The sequence below is a fragment of the Acomys russatus genome, chromosome 8 (genome assembly GCF_903995435.1).
Source record: "Acomys russatus chromosome 8, mAcoRus1.1, whole genome shotgun sequence".
Classification (NCBI taxonomy): domain Eukaryota; kingdom Metazoa; phylum Chordata; class Mammalia; order Rodentia; family Muridae; genus Acomys; species Acomys russatus.
The window spans coordinates 18,339,953-18,367,894 of record NC_067144.1 but is presented as its reverse complement, the minus strand read 5'-3'; the positions used below and the strand labels follow the sequence as shown (position 1 = coordinate 18,367,894).

Here is a 27,942-nt window from a genome sequence, read left to right as displayed (position 1 = left end):
GACCGTGGGCTCTCCAGTTAGGAGAAGCCATGAGAGTCTGAACCTTTACATACATTTTCCCCCTACTTACACACACACACACACCACACACACACACACAGAGAGAGAGAGAGAGAGAGAGAGAGAACACGAACAGGCAGTTATTAACCTTCAACCAGCTACATTTTCCACCAAGTGGGCAGTTTCCTCCTTGTCATTCTGTTTCCTAGGAGAATTTCCACTTCAGCATTTCAGTTAAGCAGCTCTTAATGTCAGTCCTAGGCTTTTCAGTCACCCTTCATAACTCCTCCCCCGTCCCTGCAGAGAAACCTCTGGAAGTTACTCTGAGCAAGGTTACTACAAAGGGCACGTTATCACCCAAATCCAGGCCAGCTTCCCACTGGCTTATGGGTAGGCTTTCATGTGGTAGCACATCAGCTTAAAATAACAGGACTATAACTTAGCTCCTACTTCGGCCTTCGCAACAGGTTTTGAATGTGACCAGCAACTCTGATGTCAGGACACCGTCCTCAGAAGTCTGATTCACGTTTGTATCCTAGACTTGAAGGGGGTGATAGCCGAGATCCAAGGCGGCCACACTGAGTCTGGGGACGTGGTAATAGTAATTTGCTAAGTGCTGTGTTCCCTCTGAAGTCAGCACTTGCACTAAAGCTTCTGAGAGTCCCACAGTAAAGAAGAGAGTACCTTAATTTAGCTTGTCTTTAAAAGGGCGATACCTTGGACATCTTACGGAACACAGGAAACAGAAGTCTGTGTCGATAGCTACATTGCTAAGTCTGAGAGTCGGGGACCTCACTGACAGTGACTTTTTCTTAGAGGTCTTTGGTCCTAAAAATACTCACACTCCAATGATGTATCTTTTTTTTTTTTTTTTTTTTTTTTTTTTTGCCAGTCACTATTCATCACTGGCCATGTAATGACTAAAGAATTTGGGCTCAGGGTGCAAATATGGATAATACCTCTGTCCTGAAGGGTGTTCCTCAGCAAGGCGAAAGGTGTAAACTAGCACTTATCAGTGCCTGAGGATTGGCAGAGATGTGCTAGCAGAGAAAGGAACAATGGTGAGTTTAAATTGCCCAGGAGTCCTGGATCAGCTTCAGGTGAGTGGACAGCTAACGGGTGAGGTGAGCCAGGAGAAGTATAGCATGGTTGGTACTTGGGCACTTGGACCAGAGTGGAAGCTTCATATGGAATAGTGATTTTCAAACTTGAGATGATCCCCAAATCCTGTGGCAAGCCATCCCTGTAGCTTCTGACCTGCCAGCTCCACAACCTGAGACTTTCCATCTCTGCTCAGTTCCTCAGTGATATTGATAAAACTTGCCTAAAGACCATAGTTTTTTGAGAATCCTGCTATTTCCAGTTCCCCAGGTGTTCAAGGGACTGAAAGGATGCCCTCTAGCACAACCAAGTAGCTGAAATGACAGGCTAACAAGTGGGTCTCCGTCATCAGTCATCAGGCTTAGAGGAGTGGCTGAACAAGGCGCTGTGATTGCCATAGTAACAGAGTTGTGTCCAATCGATATAGAGAGGCCGTTTGGAGGCTGTCATGGAGTTGACCCAACTGGATTGAATAATCTGACAGAGAGCAACGACGGAGGGAATGGAAGGAAGACGCTAGTGCAAAACTCCTTGTGAAGAGCCCGTGATAGGAGAGACTGAGTCAGCCTTGACAAGCAATGGGATGCAGTCATGTGTGTCATGTGATGTGACAGGGTTAAACCTGGTCATGCACACACTATCCAAAAAGAAGAAGGGACGGCGTTGCTGTGTGAGTCAGTAGGATAAGCCGCTTGCCTAGCTGATGTCCTGGTTTGTGTGAAGGCTTAAGATGCACCCTGGGCTCAGGAGCGACCCTATTTCACCAGGGAGATCCTGCTACCCTGTCAGGTGTACAGCTTGGAGAGGTGGTAGATGGAGAAAGGAACCCCGATGAGGGCCCCCCCAGCCTTGGAGTTTGGCTGGTGTTGTCATGGGGTGACCCTCCTTAGGCTCTTTGGAGAGACCACCTCCTCTCCTATTTATCCACTGATTCTTATTACCCTACCAATAACCTGCAAGTACAAACCACAATGTTGTCTTTAAGTAAGTTTTTTTGTATAGTTTTCAGATACAGGACAAGACTGTATGGGACACATAAATGGTTACTATGTAAAGTGACTACTGTGATGAAGCAGAGCAGCGTAACCATCCTGTCAGAGTCACCCTCTTTTTTATGGCAAGGATAACCCAAATGGACTCGCTCACAGCAGTTTTGTTAGTGCTAATCCTCCTGTTGTGCATTAGACCTCTAGATTTGTTCACGGCATATCTGCCTCTTCCCAGCCCTTCACCTACATCTCTTTCCTTCCTCAGTCTTGCTCTGCACACCGGGTAGCTATTGTTCTATTATCTTTAAGTAATATGTTTGCACCCACCCCAACTCACATCTTTTTAAGGATTTCACATTTAAGTAATATCATAGAATCATCTTTTGTGTCTGGCTTACTTAATTTAGTGTAATGTCCTTCAGGTTCATTCATGGGACAAATAGGAAAATCTCCTTTTTAAAGACTGATTAATATATGTAACTATATACATGATATGTGTGCATTTTGTACATTTGTCAGAAAACACTGACAGTTTTCCTATCTTGGTTGCTGTAAACATTATTACCAGGAACACTGGGATACAGATGCATTTATAAGGTTGTAATCTCATTTCCCCAGATCTCGTTAGCCCTACAAGAGAGTTTTTTGGGTCATGGGAGACTGCTCCAGAACTGCTTGCTAGGCTGTATGGTATTTTGTTGTTGTGTTTTGTTCTGTTGTTTTTTTCCCCTGAGACAAGGCTTCTATGTGTAGCCTTGGCTGTCCTAGACTCACTTTGTAGGCCAGGCTGGCCTCGAACTCACAAAGATTCACCTGCCTCTGCCTCCTCAAGCGCTGGGATCACGGGTGTATGCCATCATGCCCAGCTCTTGTTCAGATTTTTAAAAATAAAGTCATAGACTGGAGAGATGGCTCAGTGGTTAAAAGCAGTGGCTGTTCTTCCAAAGGTCCTGAGTTCAATTCCCAGCAACCACATGGTGGCTCATAAAAGAAAGTCTTGCTGTTTATCCTACACTAGCCTGGAATTCCCAGTCCCTGAGAGCTGGGGTTATAGGTGTACAACCTTGACACCTCCAGCTCTGCTTCTTAAGAACCTCCTATTGTCTTGTGCACCCTAGCACTCCTTCTAGGGAATGCAAGATGATACCACATAGAGCCGTGGTTCTCAACCCTCCTAATGCTGCTGCCCTTTAATACAGTTCTTTCTTCATGGTGTGGTGACCCCCTTCCCCCCCAACCATCAAATTATTTTTGTTGCTGTTTTATAACTGTAATTTTGCTACTGTTATACGTAACAGATATGTAAATATCTGATATGCAGGGTATCTGATATGTGACCCCCAAAAAGGTTGTGACCCACAGGTTGAGAACCACTGACATAGAGAAAAAAAAAATTTTTTTTTTAAGCATGAAAGGCTCTTGCTAATGCAGTACATCCTTTCTTAGGTCAGAATTGAATTTGCACCGTGTTCATTTATTGGCTCATCTTAGCAATTCCTAAGACTATGAGGCGATCTGGGAGGAGTGTGTGTTCCCTCTCCAGGGTGTGTGGCCAGATCCAGGAGAAGGAGATAGGTGCAGAGGTTGAAGTGACGTCCAGCATATTTACCTTTGGGGATCAGCAGAACTGTTTTCACAGGTGTCTACCAGATAAGACGGGACAAGCTTTGAAAAGCTGCCACTGGTCAGTAGAGACCGGAGGGCGTCCTAGCCCTCAGCTTACAAAGGCAACCAGATGGTGTCATAATGAAAAGGAGTTGGCAGAGCAGCATGAGCACACCTTAAACTGTAGGACCATAAGTGTCTAGGGAAGTGTTTCCTCTCTCCGATCCTGACTCAGAAATGATACAAAGAACTGAGGCCACAGAGACCCTGACAACAAACAACAGGGAACTTTATCATTGTGCCTTCTGCTTCTGGTGGCATCTTGGAAGGAGCTAAAGCGTGGGACGAAGGCTAAAGTGATGGGTGGACACAGTCAGCAGTACTGAGGGGAACCTGGACCGAGTTGGGACAGAGACTCCCATGTAGATGGAGCCAGGGGTGTTGGCTCTTCCTTTCTAGGAAGACTGGCTGGCAAAGGCTGCCCCATGAAGAGCTGACAGTACAAATGGCTATGGAGGTAGAAGGATGCTTGTCCTGTGTGAGTACCATTCTATTCAGAATCAGTTCTGTGGCTCGGATCTACAGCACAGGGCAAAAGAAGGGGCCACTGAATGGAAGTGAATTAAGACAAGCCCAAGACCAAGGCTTCAGGGTCCAGGGTGGCCCATGGTTTTGTTCTTCAGTGAGAAAAATCAGACACCAATGCTAAGTGTAAAGGAATTGAGATATACATTTATAAAGATGCCAGGTCTCAGTAAAGAGTGGTGGGCTGGTAGAGGACTTACTGGAGAAGAGATTCTAGAAGCTGGGACAAGGACTTTGGGGCTTGCATTGTGTGTTAGAGACTTGGTAATGACCAAGAAGGGGGACAAGGAATATCCTGTGCCATCCCGAGTTTGCCAGGTTCAGGCTGACATGCACTGGGAATGACTGCAGAGGCAGCCAGCGCCCATCAGTAAGAAGCCAGGTTTCCTCCCTCGCCTTCAGTCCCCACGGCTGGCTCTGTTGCAGCTTTCTTCACTTTCTTCATTTCTGCGTTTTCTATAGCAGCCTAGGCACCATGATGCCAACCAGATGGTTTGCTGGGAAGCCAGCCACACCAGGAACTGGTGGTACACAGCCTCAGGACCTCCACTTTGGCGAACATTCCCCCTAAGAGGCCTGACAGGCTCATTATCCTAGGGCGTATTCATATGAACTATAGGTCTGTGTTGTACATGCTCACAAACATATATATGTACTTATCACCCAAAGAATTCTTATTCTGCCCATCATATAGTCTGCCCTAGATACATATTCGTGTATAAAAACTACTAAGTGAGAAAAGAAAAGGAAAATACTAAGTAAGCTCCTTCTGGAAAGACAGAGAAAGCAGGGATGTACATACCTTCTGCAGGCGAGTGTACTGACATACTGGCCTTGCAGCTCAAAGTGTGGAAAGCAATAAGCTAGATTTAAAACTATGTCTGTAGGAGGATAAAGGACCTTTCTGTGAACACGTCATGACGTTAAGCATATCTGGGGTCTTCTTTGTTAGCCACTGGGGTCAAAGTTTCCCAAATTCTTAAAGACCTGGTGAACATTTAGATCAGTGGTCCTTGACATTCCTAATGCTGCGGCCTTTCAGTACAGCTCCTCATGTTGTGGTGACCCTCATACCTTTAGCACCTGTAACACTTGTGAGGCAGAGGCAGGCGAGTCTCTTAAGTTTGAGGCCAGCTTATTCTACATAGTGAATTCCAGGCCAGCCAAGCTACACACTAAGAAGACCCTAACTAAAAAAAAAAAAAAAAAAACACTAAATCTTGTGTGCTTTAACAGTCACATGATACATTATATGGAAACATGATGTTGGTGTGATTGAATGTGATCCCTGAACTGCAGAAGAATGGACTGAAAATGAGTTTTCCAATCTTGAGAGGTACCTTGCAAGGCAACATAGATGATCCTCTGGCAGTCACCTCACACAAACACAGACTCGGATACATACTTGCCATTATTCAGGATACAACTCCTAAAAATCATTGGAATCTCCAAAGTAGTGGTCCTCAGGGTGCTAATGATTGACTGGTGGCTGGCGGCCCCTCCCAGTGGGTACAGTTTACCCAAATACCATGGCAGGATTACAGAGTTGAGATTGTCAGCTTCACCCACAACTTTTGAAGAGAGTAGAGGAGCTAAAGGTTATGTTGGCCAGCAGTTTCGTCAGCCATGCCTATGTAATGAAGATTCTCTAAAAACTCTGAAAGAGAGCAGAGTTCAGAACCTTTGAGTGGCCCAATTCAAGCAAGTGCCTGGGAGGTCTAAAGAGAGCCGAAAGTGCACCTTTAGTGCCCTAGAATCTCTTCGTCTGTGTCTTTCGATAGATCTTTCGGAATAAACCAGTAAGCACTGTTTCTCTGAGTTCCGAGAGCCATTGGTGTAAGTTAATCAAGCCCAAAGGAGCTATGGGCTGGGCAAGATGGCGAACGCCATTAATTACAGCACTACGGAGGCAGAGGCAGGCAGATCTCTGGGTTCCGGGTAGTCTACAGAGTGAGTTCCAGGACAGCCAGCACTATACAGAGAAACTCTGTCTTAAAAAACAAGCAAGCAAAGAAACAAACAAACAAAGAGGGGGCTGTGGGAAACTCAGTCCGTGGCCAGTTGGCGAAGCATAGGTAAAACAACCTGGAGCTTCTGACCGGCATCTGAGGTGACAGTGGAGAGCAGAACTGGGGACTGAGCCGTCAACCAATGGGACCTAAAGCCATCTCTGGGTTGACTTGAATTAGGGACACCTATCTGGTTCCACTGAGGACTGGCTGCTGGTGTGGTGGTGTAAGAAACAACTGTGTGAGTCTGGTGTGAGCAACGTCTTTGGAAGAGAGAAATGGGTTTTGTTTTTTCCACGCTTGTGTTCCTGGGGGTGCAGCCTAGCCTTTCAAGACACCATTTTGATCCTTGGAGACATTAACAACTAGTAGAACTGTCTTCCCTTTACCTGCCATCGAAGGGAACTGAAATGAAGCTACATCCGTATTTTGTGCTTGGGAAATCAGAGACGGCAGCCCTGTGAATACAGCCCTGACACTTGCAGTCCTGAGGGAGCATACTGTGATGGCTAGCACAGTATAGCTCCCTTCAGAAACCTCCTCAAACCTTCCCAGCAGGCCGGTGAAGGCGTAACTTTTCTTCAGCTAGAACACAAAAGTATAACAAGTCTGAATAGAAGCTTCCTCAGTGGGTGGCTGAGTTTCAAACTGAGCAGTAGGAGGTGTAGCCCATCTCTCCCATATTCTGCTAGCGAAGGGGAAAATGGTGTCTGACGAAACTCAGACAGCTGAGTGAGCAAGCTGTCCTGGCTTTTCCCAGATTTCATCTCCAGGGGAACAGACAGCATTCCCTTCAGAGCTGAGCTGCCAGACTCACACTACACAGTGACTAAAACACCTGGAATGGCAGAGCCCTGGCCCCAGGGGGGACACTGACAACAGGGGCAGGGTTAATCTAACTAATTAAACATCTGAGTCCCTGACCTCAGGTTGCTCACCTGCCCTATCCTGCGCCCATCAGAAGCTCCTGTTCTGAGGGAGGTACTTGTCATCGCTAGGGAGTGACCTGTGCGCTAAAACTTCCATGCACTAAGCCAGGAAGAGTTTCAAGTTGCAAAATGATACCTATATTATGGTTATATAAAATACAAATAAGACCACTTTGCATATAAAGGAAATGGCATGGGTGTCAATGAGGCATACCCACCTCAGAGTTGACATTTACTCAGGATGGTGAGGAAGGATGTGAGATTGCAAAAATAAATAGCCACCTTCAGCAATGTCTGAAGCCTTTCATTTTTAATAAACAGCTGAAGCAAAAATGGCAAAATGTATACATTTATCACAGCTACATGATAAGTAAATAGATGTCTTTTATGTCTGTATTTTTCTTTACTTAAAGATATTTCGCTGGGTGGTGGTGGTACACGCCTTTAATCTCAGCGCCCAGGGAGGTAGAAGTAGGCGGATCTCTGTGAGTTAGTTGGAGGCCAGCCTGGTCTACAGCAAGTTCCAGGAGAGCCAGAGCTACACAGAGAAACCCTGTTTGAAAAAACAGAACAAAATTTATAGTAAAAAATTTGTCTCAGGAAATTAGCTGTTGTTTTTTATCTTGTCAGCAAGTTGCAGACAGCAGACTATCGGGGCATCTCATCTCCTACAGTGTGCACAGTTGCCAGTCACTTGGAACCTGTCCTCAGGACAGGCAGCTCCTAACCTCCCAGTGAAGAGCGTTCCCTGACCCAGTGCCTGGGGTGGCCAAGGGGATACCTGGGCTCTCCATACCTGGCGTCTCCTCCCGGTTTTGTGACTAGTTTGTGATAGTGGCTTTGTAGCTTGACAATGTACAATTACTGGGTAAATTTAAAGATGGTTTTCAGACATCTGAAACTGTATCGCTTATACAGTGCATGGTCGTAAGAACAAACTAGCAACTGCATAGTCCTTCGTACCATAAGTATGGAGGCTGAAGGAATACACAGGACATGTACATAGAGATAAAAGATTAACGGTATCTGCTACAAAGTCAAGTCTAGATTTGGGGTCTGATTCTACCACCGGATTACAGGCCTTGGTTTGCTGAAGCACTCTGATGTCCTGTTTCCTAACATGGGAATCGCAGTGTGTATTCCCTTCCTCAGCTATGATGGCTGGGTGAGAAACGGATGCAAAGCTGCCGTGGGACTCTTCTGTTGGGAACACACTTCACCAGTGCAGCCATTTTACAGAGATGCTGCGGGCCTGGTAGCCCTGAAGAGGCAGCTAATTAGGCAGCTGTTTCTTGCCCAAGTGACTCCAAATTCTTTTACAACCAGACATTTAAAGTGACTTAGGTGGGCCTGGAGAGATGGCTCAGCTGTTAAGGGGGCTGACTGCTCTTCTGGAGGACCTGGGTTCAAATCCCAGTACTCACATGGCAACTCACAACTGTCTGTAATTCCGATTTGACACTGTCATATAGACATACATGCAGACAAAACACCAATGCACGTAAATAAAGGTAAATTAAAAAATAATACATTTGATAAAGTGACTTAGACCAGGTAAGGTAGTGCTCACAGACAGACAGATCTCTGTGAGTTCGAGGCCACCTAGGACTACAGAGCAAAGATGAAGCCACACAAGACTACATAATGAGACTGTCTCCCCCATCCATCTGCATCCCCCCAAAAAGTGATTTGAACATGGCTCTGTCTTACAATAGAGTATTGGCTAGGCGACGACTCACAGAGTGCTCCTGACTCGGGTTCCCATCGCTCAGACCGCCGTTAAGTGACTCCAGTTGTTTACCTAGAACAATATTCTGGACTTCTCATTTCCTGCTATCTCGTACCTTTGCCATTGCTTCCCACTGAAGGCATAAGAAGCGGCTATCAGTAGCAGCAGGGGGAGGAAGCAATGGCCACTCCTAATGTCAAAGCCAGGCGTGGTTTACCCTGGCACATCATCTACTGTGCTTGGTAACTGAGGCACAGTTTATGTGGTCGAGACTCTCACTTTGCTGACACAACATATGCTATAAATCTGGATTTTGAAAACTTGGAGTCTGTTGCAGCCGTGGGGCTCAGAATGCGGAGGGCCTGCCACTTATCAGCATGGAGGCCCTGTTTCTATCAGCGCTACTGCAGATGCTTATCACCCGCACCAGACCCTTGAGAAATAATGTCAACACATGCCAGACCGCGGCCAGTGAGGAATTTTCTGAGATAAGATTACACCTTTGTCCTTAAGGAGGTCCCAGCAAATCCCCAGATGTTCCGTGAGCGGCCCTGTAGGTTCCCCTTCATACCAGGGAGTTTTAGGGCCTCCATGTTTGTACTTCTAAACACAGATACTCTGCTGCTGCTTTCCAAAACATGCACAAAGCCCCAACAGTCTCTGAGAAAGGCCCCAGAAGGGCCAAGGCCCAGCGAGCCCAGCGTGGAGTTCAGAGTATTGGCCCCTGGGAGATGCTGGAGATATTCCTCTCTTGGCAAATGCATTTGTTAACATTGGCTTCACCTAAGCCTGAGGGTTTCCCAGGCTAGATGAGATCCCTTGTCTAGGGCAGAGTCACACAGAAAAATGCCAGTCTCCAAGTAGGCGTGGAAAGCCACCAGGATACCATTTAAATACCCAGCCATTTGCTTGGCTTAAATACCAGTATACAGGGGCTGGAGAGGTAGCTCAGAGGTTAAGAGCACTGCCTGCTTTTCCAAAGGTCCTGAGTCCAATTCCCAGGAACCACATGGTAGCTCACAACCATCTACAATGAGATCTGGTGCCCTCTCTGGTGTGTAGGTGTACATGCAAACAGAACACTGTATACATAGTAATAAATAAATAAATCTTAAAAAAAAAAAAATACCAGTATGCAAACTGGCGGCCATGGGGTTGGGGTGGGGATCAGCTATCTCAGGACCTTGGGAGTGATGAGCATTCTTGATATTCACCGTTAATCTAACACTAACACTATCAGTGTCATATTCCCTGGCTGGGCACAGCCCTCATAGAACCTTCTAGATTCCAATCCCTTCTTCCCGAGATAGTTATCTAGAGCTGCCAGATTAATCTGAAAAACAAACATTACCCTTTTTCTGTCACATCGTTTCCCACCAGAATTTCTATTATAATAAAGTCCGCATTCCAGCTTATTATCTAATGCCTTCACAAATGTTTCCTTCCACCCAGTTTCTCACCCATTGATCTGATTCCCTTCAAAGGACCTACCTTGGGCTAGATAACTTCTTTAACATTCCCCTGACTGTGTTTGGTCTTGCTATCCTACCATTTGGAAATACCCCCTCCCCAAAACATCTCTCCCCTTAAACCTTCCCAGGCGAGCCCCTCCTCCACAGTTATGACCTTCCTCTGAACTCACTTATCAGGAGAGTCTGTCCATACCAGCCTGCTGGCAATTAATCATGCACTGCTTTGTGAAAATATCTTTATCTTCTCCGCTCTGTCTTGCTGTTCTATTCTTTTCTCTCTCCCCACTTCCCTCTGCTGTTGTACGCGTGGATATGGGTGTATAGCTAGACAGGGATAAATGAAAATGCAGCCTGCGTCTTATATTTCTAGAATTCACTCTCTACTGCATTCCCTGTGACATTGTTACTGGTTAGTAATTCTTGCCTGGCACTTGACTTGCGTGCCTTGCTGTACAACTCCTAGAAGTCTCGGGACCCTAGTTATCTCAACATGAATGGAACCAAAACAGTGCCATTGAGCAGTGGGAGCTAGAACAACACCTGAAGCAGACTGTAAACACTTGACTTTTACCATATTTTCTGGTGTATAAGATGACTTTTTAACCCCCAAAAAATCCGTGCAAAAGTCAGGGGTTGTCTTATATGCTGGGTACTTAAACTGCATTGGGTGTGCATTGGAAGAGAGGTAGTCTTATATGGCGAGTGTATTCCAAACTATATTTTAACTGGAAAAGTTGGGGGTCGTCTTATATACCTTACACACTGGAAAATATGGTAGTTAGATATTTTTATAGGCGAAACTCTACATGTAATGCTGACCTGCTCAAAATGTTAGAGGAATTGGAGGAATTAAATAAGCATGATCTTACATGCTTCTCCTGTGCTGTGCTTTCTCTAGCTGTCCGCTCCAACAGTGGGCTTCCCTGGGTTTGCTTTGCCTGTAGGCCGTGGGAACTGATGTCCTGGGCATGGACAGGCATGAAGGGCTAGTAGCATAGTTTATTGCTCAAGTCTGTCTGAACAGCATGCAGATCTCACCCTGTCCTAAGGCTGTATGTCCTTGGGCAAATTAATTGATGTCTCTAAATCAGCCATTTCCTCTTCTGTGAAATGAAGATAATAAGACAATGCCCCCCAATCCCCACTGCTCCCATAGTATTGTCAGAGAATGAAGTAAGATGGTCCATGTAAAATGCTTAGGCTATTCCCACTTCATTAAAACATCAAGATAGTCGACAAATAGCCTAACAACTTACAGACAATATGCTGATTTCTCCTATTTAAATGAACAGAACAAGCTCTCTTGATCTCCAATCATTGTCCCTTTAAAACAAAACAAAAATTCTCTGTGCTCCCTGATGCCTTCCTCTCTCCCATTCTCTGCCTCTCTGTGTAATCAGGCTTGGCCCCTCCATCGCACGACAGCTGCTTTTTTGCAAAGTCACCAGTGACATCTTTGTAGCTAAGTTAAAGACTTAATTCTTTGGTCAGTACTCTTGACCTACCAAGAGTGTTTGACACAGCTGTCGTCTCCTTCTTCTGTGTAAATGCTTTTCCACGTGCAGCCTCCATGCCCGTTTACTACTGTCCTTCCCCTGCCTCACCGTCATTTTCTTTGCCTTCTCATCCTCCTGCTTCTTGCTGAGTCTCCCAACTTCTCCCTGTCCCATACCCATGCCCCTTGGTGTTTTCACTCATGGCTTCCAGCACCTCTTCACAGACGACCTCTGTCACCTCCAGCTCACCAGCGCTTCCTCCCCTGAGCTCCAGCGGCCAGTTAGCTTGTTTGCTACTATCTACCTAACAGCATTTCTGAAGATGCCTACAACCGACCTGCTTTCAGTCTACTCTCATAGCCACAATTCTCGTCCTCTGACGTCACCCTAACAGTTGTTCTGGGCAAGAGCGAAGTTAGCCTAACTTCTTTTGTTCATATGCCATGCGAGATCAGAAAGCCGTGCTTGTCCTACCATCAAAGCAAATATCCAGAATCTGATCCCTTCTCAGGGCCACCGGCATCCCTCAGCTGGAAGGGATACGGTGGCTTCCAAGGCAGGCTTTTCCACTGTTCTCAGTTAGAAATAAGAATAGCATTTTAGTAGACGTGGTTAATTGGCGCTATCCATCTTCTGAGAATTTTCCTTGTTAGTAAGAACAAAGGTGTCATAATATTAGCTAGCCCCTCACTCCCGGTGGTCCAGGCTCTTTGGCTTCACTGACCTCCATTTAATGTTGTTCCCCTTGCTCAGTGGGATGATGCCACCCTTGAACTGCCCTTTGTCAAATGGCCACAAAGCTTGTCTCTCACCACCATTAGGACTATCTTCAGACGTCAAGTCATGATGCTTTGCCTGAGTACTGTTCATCTGCGTCCTCTATTCCCCACTGCATTTCCCAGCGTCATCATTGTCCTTGTCATCATCATTGTCGTCATTGTTGTCATCGTCATCATCATCATCATCATTTCATTTTTTGAGACAGAGTTTCTCTGTGTAGCCCTGGCTGACCTGGAACTTGCTCTGTAGTTCAGGCTGGCTTCAAACTCTCAGACATCCACCTGCCTCTGCCTCCTGATTGCCTAGCCCAACCTTATTTTTTAATATAGCTCTTTTCATTATCTATGATACTTTACATTTTACTTATTTTTTTGTTGTCATGATCTGTTGTATTTTTCAACAGAATATAAACACTATGGAAGCAGGAGCCTTCAGCTCCTGTGTGTACCTGGAATGGCACTGGGCAGTGGTGCTGCATGCCTTTAATCCCAGCCCTTGGAGGGAGAGGCAGGGGGATCTCTGTGGGTTCCAGGCCAGCCTGGTCTACAAAGCAAGTCCAGACAGTCAAGGCTACACAGAGAGACCCTGTCTCAAAATAAATAAACAAACAAATAAACAAACCCTGGAATGGCATCTCCCATGTGAACATTTGAATAAGTGTTGACTGTTAATTGCTCTCTCTTGCCTGGGTCCACAGCTGGCCCTAACCTTCTGCCTTACAACCGACCTTCCTGAGGGGGAAAGCTGTCTTACCCAGCAGTTCAGAGCTGGCTTCAATGGCTTCTGACATGAAGTTTCTGTCTGTCTTTCCTCTTTAGATTCATACTCTCATTCCTCCAGCGAAAATGGAGGCAAGTCGGAGTCCGTGGCCAACCTACAGTCTCAACCCTCCCTGAACTCCATCCATAGTTCCCCTGGTCCCAAGCGTTCCACCAACACCCTTAAAAAGTGGCTGACCAGCCCTGTGCGTCGACTCAACAGTGGGAAAGCAGATGGAAACATCAAGAAGCAGAAAAAAGTGCGCGATGGGCGGAAGAGCTTTGACCTGGGATCACCCAAGCCTGGGGATGAGACGACCCCTCAGGGAGACAGCGCTGATGAGGTACCCTCCAGAGCCCGCTTCCCTCTGCCACAGAGACCTCCCTCACAGTCATGTAATCAAGCAGGCTGGCTGTGTCTAGTAGTTTGTCATCTTGACTTTACAGTCTTGAGTCTTGACTACTTTGATTTGTGCCCCTTTCATAGACGGATAGGCACTAAAACCATCAAGTAGACAGGGACTTGATTCCAGAGATTCCAGAGATAGGGTCCTGGCCAGAGACGAAGCCTTTGAGCCCCTGCCTCTGCTCAAGAGGCGGAAACTAACCAGACCTAGAGTAAGAATGTAAGGCCAGAGACTGTCACTCTGAAAAAACCAGAGGCCGAGCTGCAGTCGAGTGTTTTGAGCAATGCCGCCTGTAAGCGGTGCTACAGATATCCACCGTGGTGGTACACTCCTTTAGTCCCAGCACTCAGGGGCCAAGGAGAGGATCTCTGAATTCAAGGCCATCTTTTTCTACGTATTGAGTTCTAAGCAAGCCGGGGCTGCACAGCTCCAACAAATAAATAACAGTATTGCAGAGGGGTAGCTATGAAGGTCACAGTGGACAGGCTTCAGCTCAGTGAGGAACTTTAGAGATAGCTGGTGATGATGAAATGGGACCTTGTGACCTCACATTAGTCACACAGAACTGGGCTTTAGCCAGGAAGTTAGACTGGGTGATCTCTTGAGTTCTTGCAGAGCTGAGATTCTGTAATAAAAATATAGGGAATTCATTTTGGCTTGGGGAATAAAATGCCCATTTTATCTGCATAATTAACCTGTCCCGATCACTGGTGAAGCTAAGAACACCTTTCTCATGCATAACCACATTGTCTTGTAGTTTTGTTCTGTCACTTCTCAAGTTGGAAATGGCACAGAACCCTGGTGGGATTTGGATAGTAATTTAATAGCCCTTCAGAAAAATGTGAAGTTAGGCCTGGCATGGTGGCATATGCGCTCCTGTAATCCCTAAGCACCCAGGATGCTGACACAAGAACCACGAGTTCAAGGCCAGCCTGAACCCTGCGGGATTGGCGGGGGGGAGGACAGTGGGAGTTGGAAAGGGAGTGAAATCTTCAAACTTCCTCCCTTCCTGAGTATTCTTCCTTAAGAATTGTTTTTTAGACATCAAGTCCTGAAGTACTGGTGTCTTTTATTGGTGTAGCAGTACCTAATGATGTTCTTTTGTTCTAGAAGAACAAGAAGGGTTGGGGCGAAGATGAGCCAGACGAAGAGTCACACACACCCCTCCCTCCGCCCATGAAGATCTTTGACAACGACCCCACCCAGGATGAGATGGTAGGACCTCCACTGAGGTTTCTCTTCTGGAGTATGTGAGACAGTGCTGCCCACCCCATCCCTGCTTCCCCTTCATGAACCCTCAGTGACATACATGCTGTCGGTTAGTAAATGTCATCTACAATCATGGAGGCCTGGCCTTGTTCTGGGCAGTGTAGGGATATGCAAAGACTGGTCAAAGTAAGACTCTGCCTGGAAACATCTGCTGTTGATAAAGAGTGCCATGGTTCTGTATTTGCAGACAGCAGATCCTAAAAGGAGATGTTCATCGCTAAAAGGAATACGTGATGGCCCCAGGAGGCACGCATTGTTTAGTGCCTGACGTGCAACCTGTGTTTTAGTTGCCTTCTGCATTTGGCTCTAAACGTCTAATCACAGTCACTTCTGCTCGAGCCAGTGCTGTTAAAGCTGCCATCTCAGCATATGGAGTAGATGTGCTCACAGTGGAAGGGTTGGTGTCAAGCATGGGAGAGCAAAGCATGCCAATTTGCCACAACCCTTTGTTTTGTAAAATGCTCTCTTCACTGGTGTTGGAAAGGTCCATGTCCACTGCACCTCGAATGCCCCAGTGGACTGGTCATTCTCGTTGTCCCTGAGCAGAGAGAGGCTTGACTCAGGTGGTCCTGACTCTCAGGCACTGACCTGTAACACGAGGCTGCTTTTTTTCTTTTGACACAAGGTTTCACTGTGTATGTAGCCTCGAATGGCCAGAAACTCATTGTACCGACCAGGCTGGCCCCAGATTCACGGAGATCTTCTTGCCTCTGTCTCTCTAATGCTGGGATGAAAGGCATGCACCACCATGCCCAACTGGAGATTTTATTGTGTTGTGTTTCCTTGCTCTGCTCACAGCCATGCCTGTGCTCCATTGGGTTTTTCTTGCCTTCTTAGTGGCTTGTACTGGTCACTCTGGTCATTGTAGGGGAAGTTCCAGCACTTTCTGTTATCTTCTAGAGTGCGGTTTTTGTGGTGGTCGTGGCAGATTGCCTGGTTGTCTCTGGCTCTGATTGTGTTCTGCCCTGTGACCTGTGCCCTGTGCCTCCTTCTAGTCAGCAGGCCAAGCATGTATAGGCATCAGGCTTCATAGATTATGTTTATGGACGTCCCAGAATTTCTGATTTTGACACCATCTGCTTTGCGTTTGGTTGTTAGCCCACAGTAAATATTCAAGGTCTTCCTCTGTGTAGGCTAGAGGAAGAGCCAGGGGTGACAATATGGCTGCCTACCATGGTGCTCAAGCTAAGAAGCATACATTGTGTCCTTTCTACAGAGATGCTTGGACAATTTCTAGGGCCAGTTGACTCTAGGCCATTGAGAAAGAAAAAAAATACCAGAAGCTTGACACTTTATCCAAAGGGATTCCCAAAGGCAGAGACTTCTGTGCTTCACTTTCAGAACTAGCCTGCTGGCTTCTTCACTCCCTCTCCCTTGTAAAATGTCCTATGGACAGTACTGGGGGGGAGGGCAGGTACAGTTCCCAGGTTCCATTGCCTGCATAAAGCAGAAAGGTCATAAACCCTCTCCTGGTCCCCTCAAACAGTTTATTGGGGGTGAATGGATGCTAAGTTGTTCCTGGATAATTTTTAACTAAGAATACAGATTTACCGCAGGCATCTACGTGGTCATTTTTTCCACTGTAGGTAGTACATGGCAGCAGTCCCATTTCAGACACATTAGCTGTCCCCAGACTGACTTGTTTGATTCCGTCCTCCTGGTCTTTGTTAAAATATTTAGGGTTAGATTAAGTCTTAGTGCTCCCAGCAAATACAGTTAAAACAATTTTGATTTTTGGACACAGAGTCTCACTAGCCCTTGCTGGCCTAGAACTCATTTTGTAGACCAGGCTGGCCCTGAACTTCCTTCAATCCTTCTGCCTCGGCCTACTGAGTGTCAAAATTCCAGGTATGCCCCACCAGCCCTGGCAGGAACTTGAATTTAAAGGTCAACCATTTAATGGGAGACTCCTTTGTTCTCCACGCCATGTGTCCTTTGCTCACGTGCATGGATGTTTGCCACTTACGCTGTGTGCATAACATGTTCAATGCTTTATCTCTTCCTGCTTTGTGGAGTCTTATTGGTTTTACCTGTATAACTGTAATTTCTGTAGCTGGAGGTTATTTTTACTTACTTTATGCTCCGTAATTGTCATGACCAGCCCTTTGTGGGACAGCCCAAGGTGTTTCCGGTCTTTGTGCCTCTGAGTAACTCCCCTGAAGATCACTGTGTAGTTATAACATCTATCCCTCTGACATCTGACTCCTGAATGAGTTCCCAGAAGTAAGACTTCCAAAACCAAAGATGGGAGCTTGGTTTTCCAAACCAAGAGTTTTTTTTTCCTGCATCCTCCCCAAAGAGGAAAGACAGTCTTGTTACATCTTTCTTCACTGCCTTTATTTGCTCTCCACTCCCCCCCCCCCCCAATCTTGGAAGCAAAGACTTAAAAGTCCTTTTTGAAGCTCCTCCCTAACCTAAAAGGAGAAACTGAAGCCCGGCCAAGTCCAGGACATTGCTCCTTCTATGCTCACAGGCATTGTCCTCATGTCCCAGCCTGGGAACACCACTGCCTTCTGCCCTGGTACACTGAGCTAGAAGCATAGTACACTGAGCTAGAAGCACACGTGGATACAGAGCTATCCATCCGTCCCTCCCCCCAGCTTCCCATCAGGAGGATGGAAGAAGGAAAAAGCAAGCAGAGTAATAAGCAAACACAGTCCTTCAGTGTCTGGGAAAAATACCGGGCCGTTATGCAAACAGCCGCTACATAAAGCCTTGCCACTGGGCTAGAGGAAGGGCTCAGAGAGGCCTGTGCTTGAGCCTGCCTTTGCTATGAGCAGGGTAATCCCCAGGAGCCCCAGCACCAGCACGTGATACACAACTCCTTTCAGAACTTACTTTCGGAAGCCTTACCAGCCTTACCAGCGCGTGCTGTGGGAGGGGATGGAAAGGAGAAGGAAGAGAAGGGAGCAGATATGGGGAGAGGTATCAAGCTTGCCTGACGTGTCGTGACGACCCAGCGCTAAGGCTGTGGCAGAGCAAGGGCTTTATCTCCCTCACACACATTTGAGTCTGGAATTGTTCATACATTCCAAACCATGGAAGAGCAATGGGCTGCCACAAGAGGCCAGGCTCTCTCAGAGCAGTTCCCCCTGCTCTACTATCAGCAGGCATAGCCCTTGCCTGTAGGTTTCCTGGGGGAGTCAGTGACCTCATCCCTCCCTGCCCTCAGCCTCTAAGGAGAACCAGACCCGTCCATACTCTGTCCCCGACCAGAACTCCTCACAAGGAATATGCAAGCCTGTACTCTGCTGTCAATATGCAAGCCTGTACTCTGCTGTCCAGCCCTCCACATACCCCCTCCACCCCCCTCACCCCCAACCCCCCACTCCCCCCACCCCCACCCCCGTCTCCCTCTGTCGTCTCTGTTCTTCAAACACAAAGCTGTGCTTTCCTAACCTGCCTTCAAGTGTTGTGCTGTCTGGTTTGCTTCCTAACTGCTGCTCCTCGCTTCTCGCTAATCTGCTTTTCCTTTGCTGTCAATGTCTTGCAGTCCTCCTCTTTGCTAGCAGCCCGGCAGGCTTCCACGGAAGTACCTACTGCTGCCGACCTTGTCAGTGCAATAGAAAAGTTGGTCAAAAGCAAGCTGGTAAGTGGGCATCCCAGAAGCAGTTCTGTGTTCCATGCCTCGCCTCCACGTGGCTCCCAGGACCTGGAATCACTCAGCCACATCGTTATTTCACCTAATGGCGCTTTCTAAAGAATCTGCCCTGGGGATCCTTTTCAAGCTTTATGTGGTGGATAGTCATGGGGAATCAGCAGGGCCTTTAGGAGTATGAGGTGGAAGAAAGGTGAAGTTTCCATAGCAAATAATGCTTCACTGAAACTGACCAGCTGGTTCCCAGACACGTGGCATTCAGGCTAGCCCTGAAGCCAGTGTCCTGTGCTGCTGAGACAGAGCATGGGTTGGGCTTTTTAAAGAACTAGGCAGTTTTGTTTAGAGACTTAGAAATTAGGCCACTATTTATAAAGGAGCAGAGACAGGTACGAGTAACCTTGCCACAAGAAATTAAGAGAGCCAGAACGTGTCTCTGTCACAGGAGGGGGCGGGGGATGTTGGAGGAGGAGCAGAGTGTGTGACAAACATGAGCCACTAACAACTGGTTTAGCCTGTGACTATCTTACGGTTTATTCATAGTACCAGAAGGAAGGGCAATTAGCTTGAGCTGGCTTAAGATTGGGGTGCCAATGCTCCTCCCCCGGCAGCTTACCTGGATGGAGCTGCCCCCCCCCCCCGGTCCCCCTGTTTTTAGGAGTGTAAGCACTAGGATGGGGTTCAAAGCATCTTCTTCTCTTCCTCTGTCATCCACACCACTTACTTGGCTGTTTTTCTGCTACTCTCTGCTCTTCCACCATGAAACCTCTTTCGCTTGGGGTAGGGGGTGGGGGCGGGGCTTAGAGGAAAGTGGTGCATCTTCTCTCAGGCAAGCTGCCTGATGGTTGAGTCTAGAGTAGAGATGGTGGTTGCAGGCCAGTGGTGGTGGTGGCCTTCACCTATAATCCCAGCACTCAGAGGCAGAGGCAGGCAGATCTCTGTAAGTTCGAGGCCAGCCTGGTCTACAAAATGAGTCCAGGGCAGCCACTCAAAAAACAAAATAAATAATAAATAACAAGATAGGTGGTGGTTGTAGATGGTGGTTTGGGTAAGAAGGCAAGCTCCTGGATGCTGTCCACGTCACGGCCTTCTCGCCCTCCCCTCCCTGTGGTTCTGTTGTTGTTTTGGTTTGGTTTTTTGTTTGTTTGTTTTCCCCCTGGGCGCGACATTGACTTTATAATGACACAGGTTTGTTTTTTTCTTCTTTCAAGTTTGTGTTCCTGTCACCCCCATTTCTATGGAATTTTCTTCTTCTTCTTTTTGCTTCTCTAATGTACAGTAGCCCTTCAGGGTCCCCACTCAATCTCACCTCACAAAGGCTTCCCTTGCCAGGCCTGGCTAGATTTCTTCTGAAGTCCCACTGCAGTTCCCAGAGCTTCTTGCTGTGAGAGACAACTCTGTTGTCGTCCGAATAGCTGAATGTTGTGGCTTCTCTCCCCTGCTCACAAGTTATTTAAGGCAGTATTATTTTTTCTTGCATTAATATGTAATAGTCCTTTACACTTAATAAGTTCTTTATGAACACTCGTTTCTAAAGAGCCATATCTGCATATCTGCTTCCATTGGGGGTGACCTTTACCTGATCCTACCATTGCTAACCTTTGGTTTATGTGGCCAATGGGTCTAGTGTTAGACACATGAGCAAAGCAACTGGGAAACCCCACAAGGGCAAACGTCCAGAGAAACAGGAGTATGGCCTGAGGATGGAGTTCACAGGCCTGATCACAGACTCTCAATAAATGCCTCCTGAATAAACATTCTTTCTGTGGTGAGTATCTCATAAGATGAGCATTAACTTCTCCCACCAATAATTTCCTCTTGAAGATCTACATGGAGCCCACAGTCACCGGAGATGTGTTTGCCTTAACATAAGAAACCAAACCCATGTTAGGAAAAGAGCGAGGGAGCAGCGGTTCAGTTTCTTAGAATTTTCTCACCAAAGTTTGATTCTTCTTTGATGGTTGTTTCGAGTTCTACGATTCTTTTCTCCTTCTTTCTTTCCTGCTGTGCTCTAGCCTCATAGCAACAGTGAGTAGAGGACATCTTACCCATGTTTGAGAACACCAAGTTGCATTTTTACCTCCAAGCCGGATTCCCATTTATTCCTCCTTAGCTTTTCACTTCAAGGAAAAGAGGCAAAGAGCTCATAAGAAGTTCTCGGTCTTATTTGATGGAGCACAGCAGCCAAGAGACTGCCAAAGTAGCCTCAATAATCACAGACTTGTCCAATCAAAGGTCAGTGTGCAGATCAAGAGCCAATGGTGCCACTGAACTCCAAGCCCTTTAGCCACACCTTTATGAGCTAGACATGAGTAATCTATTTATTCTAAATGCAGTCCTCTAGAGTGTTCTCGAAAGAGCCAGAAGGGCCCTGGAGGAGGTAGGCAATACTATATGGTCCCTGTTGTTTGAATGAAAATAGAAGAAACCAAGATTAGGTTTGGGGATAAACCTGTGCGGAGGACTGTGTGCCAATACCTGACGCTCTGTTGTGGGAAAGAAAGGTTGGTCTAACGCTTGCTCTGAAGGACAGAACCTGGCCCTGGAGGGGTTCTTATCTTTGTGTGGCATAAGGAAGAACTAACAGTTCTTTCCAATTAAGAGTCTAATTCTGCCGGGCGGGCGTGGTAGCCTTTAATCCCAGCAGAGGCAGAGGCAGGTGTTTGAGTCCAGCCTGGTATATGAAGGGAGTCCAGGACAGCCACGGCTACACAGAGAAACCCTGTCTTGAAAAACAAAACAAAACAAAAAAGTCTAATTCCATTTTACAGGAGTTTTCTATATGCTGGGATTTTGGTCCAGTGTCTGTCTCTTTCTGTATTAATTGTTCAAGCAATGGCATCGAATTCTGTACTTAGAATTCATTTGGTTCCCCACCTCTACCTGAGGACCATGAGATCCCTCATGTCCTAGGTCCCAGGGCTGTCCCAGTGGAGTCCCCTGGTCATGGCTACAGCGTGGTTCCACTTCTTCTGCCTCAAAGCTGCTGTTAGAAAATGAAAGGAGGATTTGCAGGCTTGCCTCCAGTGCGGGCAAATCCCCGGAAAGCATCCACTGCCACGTCCTGGGCCTGGTGGACCCGTCAGAGTCCTTACCAGCCTCTTTGTCTTTAGCCTGTTTATCTGTTTACCATGAGAGGATGCCTACACCTCCCCCCAGCAGAGCTAACTCACTTTTCCTGGGTTCTGCCTTAAACTCTGAGCCAGAAGCAAAGCACTTTTTCTGCTTTCCCTGCGTGAGTCTGGATAAGACTTTTCGTTCTTTGGCAGCTATGGTTCTGGGACTGGTAGCAAGTGTGTGAGGAACTGAAAGGTGAAGGTTCAGTCCCAGGCTCCCACTGATAACACAGCCCCAGAGAAGTGACTTGTCTACTCTGGTCTGTTCAGCCCTTCCTGATAGCAATGATGAATCTGTTGGCCTGACTCTAATCTCAAGGGAGTAAAGAAGATTGCGTAGGCAGGGCTGTGCCTCACACACTGATAAGCAGGCACCTACAAAAGTTAGCTCTTAGGGCAATCAAAAAAAAAAAAGCTGCGTTGTCTCCAGCTTCCATGACCTACTGTGGGCATGTGGAAAGTTAGTACGTGTCAGCCAGGAGATTGGTAAATGTTACAGGGAAACAGTTTAATAGATGACACCATTTGATTTTATCCTTCAGGTCTAAGGAGCCATAGCTTCCTGGACATGAAAGAATCTAGTGGGTCTAGAATCTACTAGTATGTCACTACACTAGAATCTACTGTTCTGCCACCTGTCTGGTACATAGGTCTGAGCCCCCAGGAAGAAAGCCCAAGCAGTTCACTTGACCCTGATAACCCAGTGGATGCTGCCTGATAATCCTCCACCTCCAGGGAAGTGAGCGGGGGGGGGGGGGGGGGGGGCCGCACAGAGCTGGCCAGCAGCAGCTCTTGTCTACCCTCCCCGGGACCTGTGGCTCTCCTGCTCTGAGATCACTTCACCTCCCTGGGGCAGCCTCGTGGCAGAGTGTGGCTCGGGCCAGGTTATGCGTCTGTCTGTCTGTCTGTGTTTTGACACCCCTTTGCATCCATCAACTTAGTCAGTAGGAGTTCCGAATCTGGGGGAGCTAAAGCAATGGCCCCCACCATATCCATTCTGGAGGCGCAGGTTTTCAGGAACTGGGCCATGTGGCCTTAACCCTTCTGGGAAGGGTTCCCGAGGTTCAGAATAGGAAAGATTAGAATTGCAACAGAAATTTAAAACCCAGAGTCACCAATCTGCAATATCATTTGTCCAGAAACCCCACACCTCAGTTTTTTCACTGTGCAAGTGTCCTATAGCTGCCCCCTGGTGAGAACAGTTTAGCTCTAATGCTTTTTATCAGTGGGATATTATACATTTTTTAAATTTAAATTTTTTTTTCATTTATTTACTTTACAGCCCAATTGTAGCCCCCTCCCTCATCTCCTCCCAGTCCCACCATCCCTCCCACTTCTCCACTATGTCCCTCCCTTAGTCCTCAGAGAGGAGAAGCCCTTCTTCTCTATCAACTGACCTCAGCCCACCAAGTCTCATCAGGACTGCCTGCATCCTCTTCCTCTGTGGCCTGGCAAGGCTGTCCCGCCAGGGGGAAATGATCAAAGAGCAAGCCACAGAGTCCATATCTGAGACAGCCCCTGCTCCCCTTACTAGGGAACCCCTATGGAGAACAAGCAGCCTATCCGCTACATCTGAGCAGCAGCCTAGGTCCTCTCGATGCATGGCCCTTGTTTGGTGCACTGACCTCTGCTGGTCTCTCTGGGTCCAGATTTGTTGGCTCTGTTGGTCTCTTTGTGGAGCTCCTGTCCCCTCCAGGTCCTTCTGTCCCCCTACTCTTCCATAAGACTCCCTGAACTCTGCCCAAAATTTTAAAAGTGCATTAGTGTCTAAGTGTGAGGTTCCCAATGTGAGGTTACGGGGGTATGTGTGTGTGTGTGTGTGTGTGTGTGTGTGTGTGTGTGTATAATCAGATGTTCACTCTGCTGTGACACAGAGCTGTTACTTTCTTTGTGACAAGACACCTAAATCTATCTATTTGATAACGGTCCCTAAAGCAAACACCATGTTAAGTGCAGCCCTCAGGGGTGGGTTGGATGTCTAGAACTATTCATGCCGCATATCTGTACCCTTGTACTGATGGAGTTCTACTGCCGCGTGCCTTCCTTGCCCTCGCTGTCCTCTCACCTCTGGCAGCCTCTGTTTCATAGTCTAACTTCATGTGAACTTGACTCTTGGAAAAGATTTCCTTTATAGGAGAGATGATGCGATATTTTTCTCTGTGTCTGGCTTATTTTATTTGGCATCGCATTCTCCAAGTTTATCCAAAATGTGGCAAATGGCAGAATTTCCCCTCATAACTGAAAAGGTGTCTGTGTGAGTGTGTGTGCATGCCCCTTCATCCATTGATCTATCAGGAGGGACTGACTGTAGCAGCAACTTAGGTTGTAGTCTTGTCAACAGTGCTGCTGTGGACACAGATGCAGATATCCTCGCCCAGTCCCTGACCTTTGGTTTACTCCCAATAGCAAAGAGTGCTGTATCCCCCTCCCCGCACCTGTCCCACCCCATCCCACCCCCTTTTTAAAAAGCGGGGTCTCTCTACATAGCTCTGGCTGTCCTGAACTCACTATGTAGACCAGGCTAGCCTCAAACTCACAGAGATCCTCCTGCCTCTGCCTCCCTAGTGCTGGGATGTACCAGCATGCATCACCATGCCTGGCTGGAGTGCTGAGCCTCATGGTAGTTGTAGTTCTCATTTCTTTAGGAACAGTCACACCATTTTCCCCAGTGACTGCACCCTAGTCTTCATTCACACAGACAACATGTGGGAGTTTCCTGTTCTCTCCCCTCTCAGCAACCTGCACTTGTTTTCTGCCCTGATCTCCACTTCTTTCTTTTCTCCCCATGTCTTCCTACCCAATATATAATACCTATGCTAAGGATGTGGTGAAGAATTTTTGATAACAGGAGCAGCTAAGAGGGGACTGGTTGGCTTGGTGAGTGGTGCTAGGCCAGCAACTTCCCTGCTCAGGAGGGCCACAGCATAGTCGCTTGAGGCCTGCCCTGCACCTGCCTCTGAAATCCAGTATGGCACCTTCCTCACAGGGTCCACAACCTGAGACCATGCTGAAAAGCCCCTCCTGCCTGCACTGCTACAGTCAGTCCCTCCTGTAGTTTAGTCTGGCATCTCTATGTGATTGCCAAAGGCGTGCCTTCCCTTCTTAAAACAACTTAATGAAAGCATTGTATGCTCATTCAGACAAAGCTGGAAAGAAGACAAAGGTCTAAACAGAGATCATCATCATCTGATGCATTTGGCATTAGGGTTTCAGGTGTTTTCTTTCAGACCCTTTGGCAAATGATGTAATCATAGTGTTTAGATTTTTAAATCCTGCTCTCCCTTGCTGTCCAGTGGGAGATGTTTTCCTGTGGCATTAAAAGCTCCTTGGAATGCTGAGAGCGATCTTTATAAAACTTAAACCCAGTGTTACTCTCCTGCTTAATGCTGTGGAAGAGTCTTTAGGAACTCATCTGAGCATCTTCAGGATCCAACTTCACTGCTCATGTCTTCCTTCTCTAGCACCCCCCCCCACCTCCCGCTCACTAGCATCCTCACTAGCACCACACACACACTCACTAGCACACACACACACCCTACTTACTAGCACCCATCCCAGCTCACCAACACCCACCCCTGCTCACTAGCATCATCCTCACTGGCACCCCCCCCTACTCACCATTACTTACCCTCCTCACTAGCACCCACACACAAACACTCTAGCACCCATCCCAGCTCACTAGCACCTACCCCAGCTCACTAGCACCTACCCCAGCTCACTAGCACCTACCCCAGCTCACTAGCACCTACCCCAGCTCACTAGCACCTACCCCAGCTCACTAGCACCTACCCCAGCTCACTAGTACATACACATATATCCCACTCACCAGCACCCCAGCTCACTAGCACCTACCCCAGCTCACTAGCACCTACCCCAGCTCACTAGCACCTACCCCAGCTCACTAGCACCTACTCCTGCTCACTAGCACCTACCCCAGCTCACTAGCACCTACTCCTGCTCACTAGCACTTACCCCAACTCACTAGCACTCTCCCATGCTTACTAGCACCCTCCTCACTAGCACCCCAACACTCAACTAGCACCCACCCTTGCTCACTAGCACCCACCCCTGCTCACCAGCACCCACACTAGCATTCATCCCAGCTCACTAGGACCCACTACCACTCACTAGCACTTACCCCTGCTCACTAGCACTTAGCCCAGCTCACTAGCACCCACCACCACTCACCCACCACCCACTAGCACCCGTATATACACCCTACTCACTAGCACTGTCTTCTGCAATCCAGATTCTCACATATCCAGTTCTACCTGCAACAGGTTTTCAGCTTGCCCCACGTGGTTTCACTCAGTGACCTTTCTCACAGTGCAGTTCCTGCCAGGAATGTTCTCCTGTTGCTATATCCAATGAAGTCTTTTTTTTTTTTTTTTTTTTTAATCTCGGAATAGCCAGTCCTTCACATCCCTGGGTTCCTTGTCTATGGATTCACCCAACCTCAGATCAAAAAAACTTTGGGGAGAAATTGCATCTGCACTGAATATGTATTGACTTTTTTTCTTGCTTGCTCCCTAAGCAAGCCATTACATAGCACTTACATTATATTCTGTACTATAAATGACACAGAAACCAGTTAACTGTATAGGAGATACACTAAGCCATTTTATAAGGGACCTGAGCATCCCTGGGTGTAGGAAGCTCAGGGAGTCTTGAGCCAATCCCTCAGGACACCAAGGAATAATTTCTCTCAGCTTCGCCTTCCCACGAAGTCTTTTTTTTCCCCTCTCCTTCCCACTGTGGAGCCACCTGCCCCTTCTATCACCCTACATGGTCCTTCTGTCAGAACACCCAGTGTGGGTTAGATTACAGAGGTCTGAGACTCTTACCCATACTCATTTCTTCAGCATTTCCAGGTATCCAGCATATAATAAAGTAGATGCTTTATTTTTTTTAATATGCAAACAAGGTATTAATTACAGTATTGTATAATAAATGATGTGCAGGGAAAACAAAAGAGTGCTTATAGGGAGGGCATTTGATGGGCATGTGGCCCAAAACCCAGTCACTGGGCGAAGTGTTCATTTCACCAGGACAGTGGCCTTCCTGTGTAGCAAGCCGTCTGTTTGAATCCTCTTTGCATTTCTGCAATGAAATGGGCTAGCTATCAGGACTTGCATCGCTCCCTCCTTGTTTCTTTCTACCCGCTGGATGTTGCGGCCCTGAACCACGGGTGGGGCGGAAGTCTTTACTGTGGAGACAGACTGGCAACCACCTCACTGTCTCTTTCCTCTTGGGGACAACACTGATGACAGGTCACCCTGGGTGCCCTAGGCTTGATCCCTGTATTCAACTCTGGCACCAGCCCCTGAGTCCTCTTACGGGGTCACTCTGGAATTACTATAAGCAAGAGAGCCAGCTCCGTCATTCCAGGCAGGCTGCACGGCATAAGAGCTTTGCCCTTTATTTCCTTCTCGCCTTGTTACTGTTCTGCCTCTGTCCCAGAGTCCTCCCCAAGAGATAACCTGGCTTATTTGCTCATAGAAAATCTAGAGAGAAAGGCAGATTTTTCCCGTGTGACACTCTGGCCTCCTTAGAGGCCCTTCATCCTGGACCAGGCAAAGGTGGTCGTGCCACGCACCCTGGAGGCAGTGATGTAGGCTGCTTGCTGGGCCTGGCATTCGCCTTCGCACCAGCTTCCAGGCCTCAGAACAGAGGCCACGGCAGGACAGTGGGGAGAGATGGGAAGTAAAAACTACTAATCAGATCCATCACCAGCTGGGTCCATCTGTGCTGGAGCCTGTCTCTGGTGACAGCACCAGGGGACATGCAGTGGAAAGCTGCCTGTCCACTGGCTAGCCAAGCCTCGGCACCAGACATTCTAATTTCCTTAATAGCAGGTTACAGATCCTGTATCTATAAACGTAGCTAAACCCTTCTCGGACTTCCTTTATTTTTAGCCTAGACTGCTGCTCTGGATACGGCAGCTTCCATGCTTGATCACATGTTCTGTAAACACCTTTATGTCAAGTGGAAACAGTTGTCTCCCTCAGACTGGAAGACAGCATCCGTGCTCTTAATTCTAGTGTTGGCGACAGATTCGTATTTGACCCTTGGCATAGTTGATCAATTTAGGGGGTGCTGGAC

General features: G+C 47.4%; 1 protein-coding gene across 10 annotated transcripts in view; it reads left to right on the top strand.

Annotated features, from left to right (window-relative positions):
• Nucleotides 1-27,942, top strand: part of Kalrn (kalirin RhoGEF kinase) — a 609,660-nt gene that overhangs the window by 525,160 nt on the left and 56,558 nt on the right. For 4 of the 10 annotated variants that reach the window (XM_051149847.1, XM_051149846.1, XM_051149845.1 and 1 more), the window contains 3 exons: nt 13,514-13,797; nt 14,971-15,075; nt 18,623-18,718. In XM_051149847.1, the coding sequence (XP_051005804.1) occupies nt 13,514-13,797; nt 14,971-15,075; nt 18,623-18,718 (485 nt within the window). The remainder of the gene's footprint in view (nt 1-13,513; nt 13,798-14,970; nt 15,076-18,622; nt 18,719-27,942) is intronic. The other 6 variants (XM_051149844.1, XM_051149848.1, XM_051149853.1 and 3 more) reach the window with 3 other exon arrangements.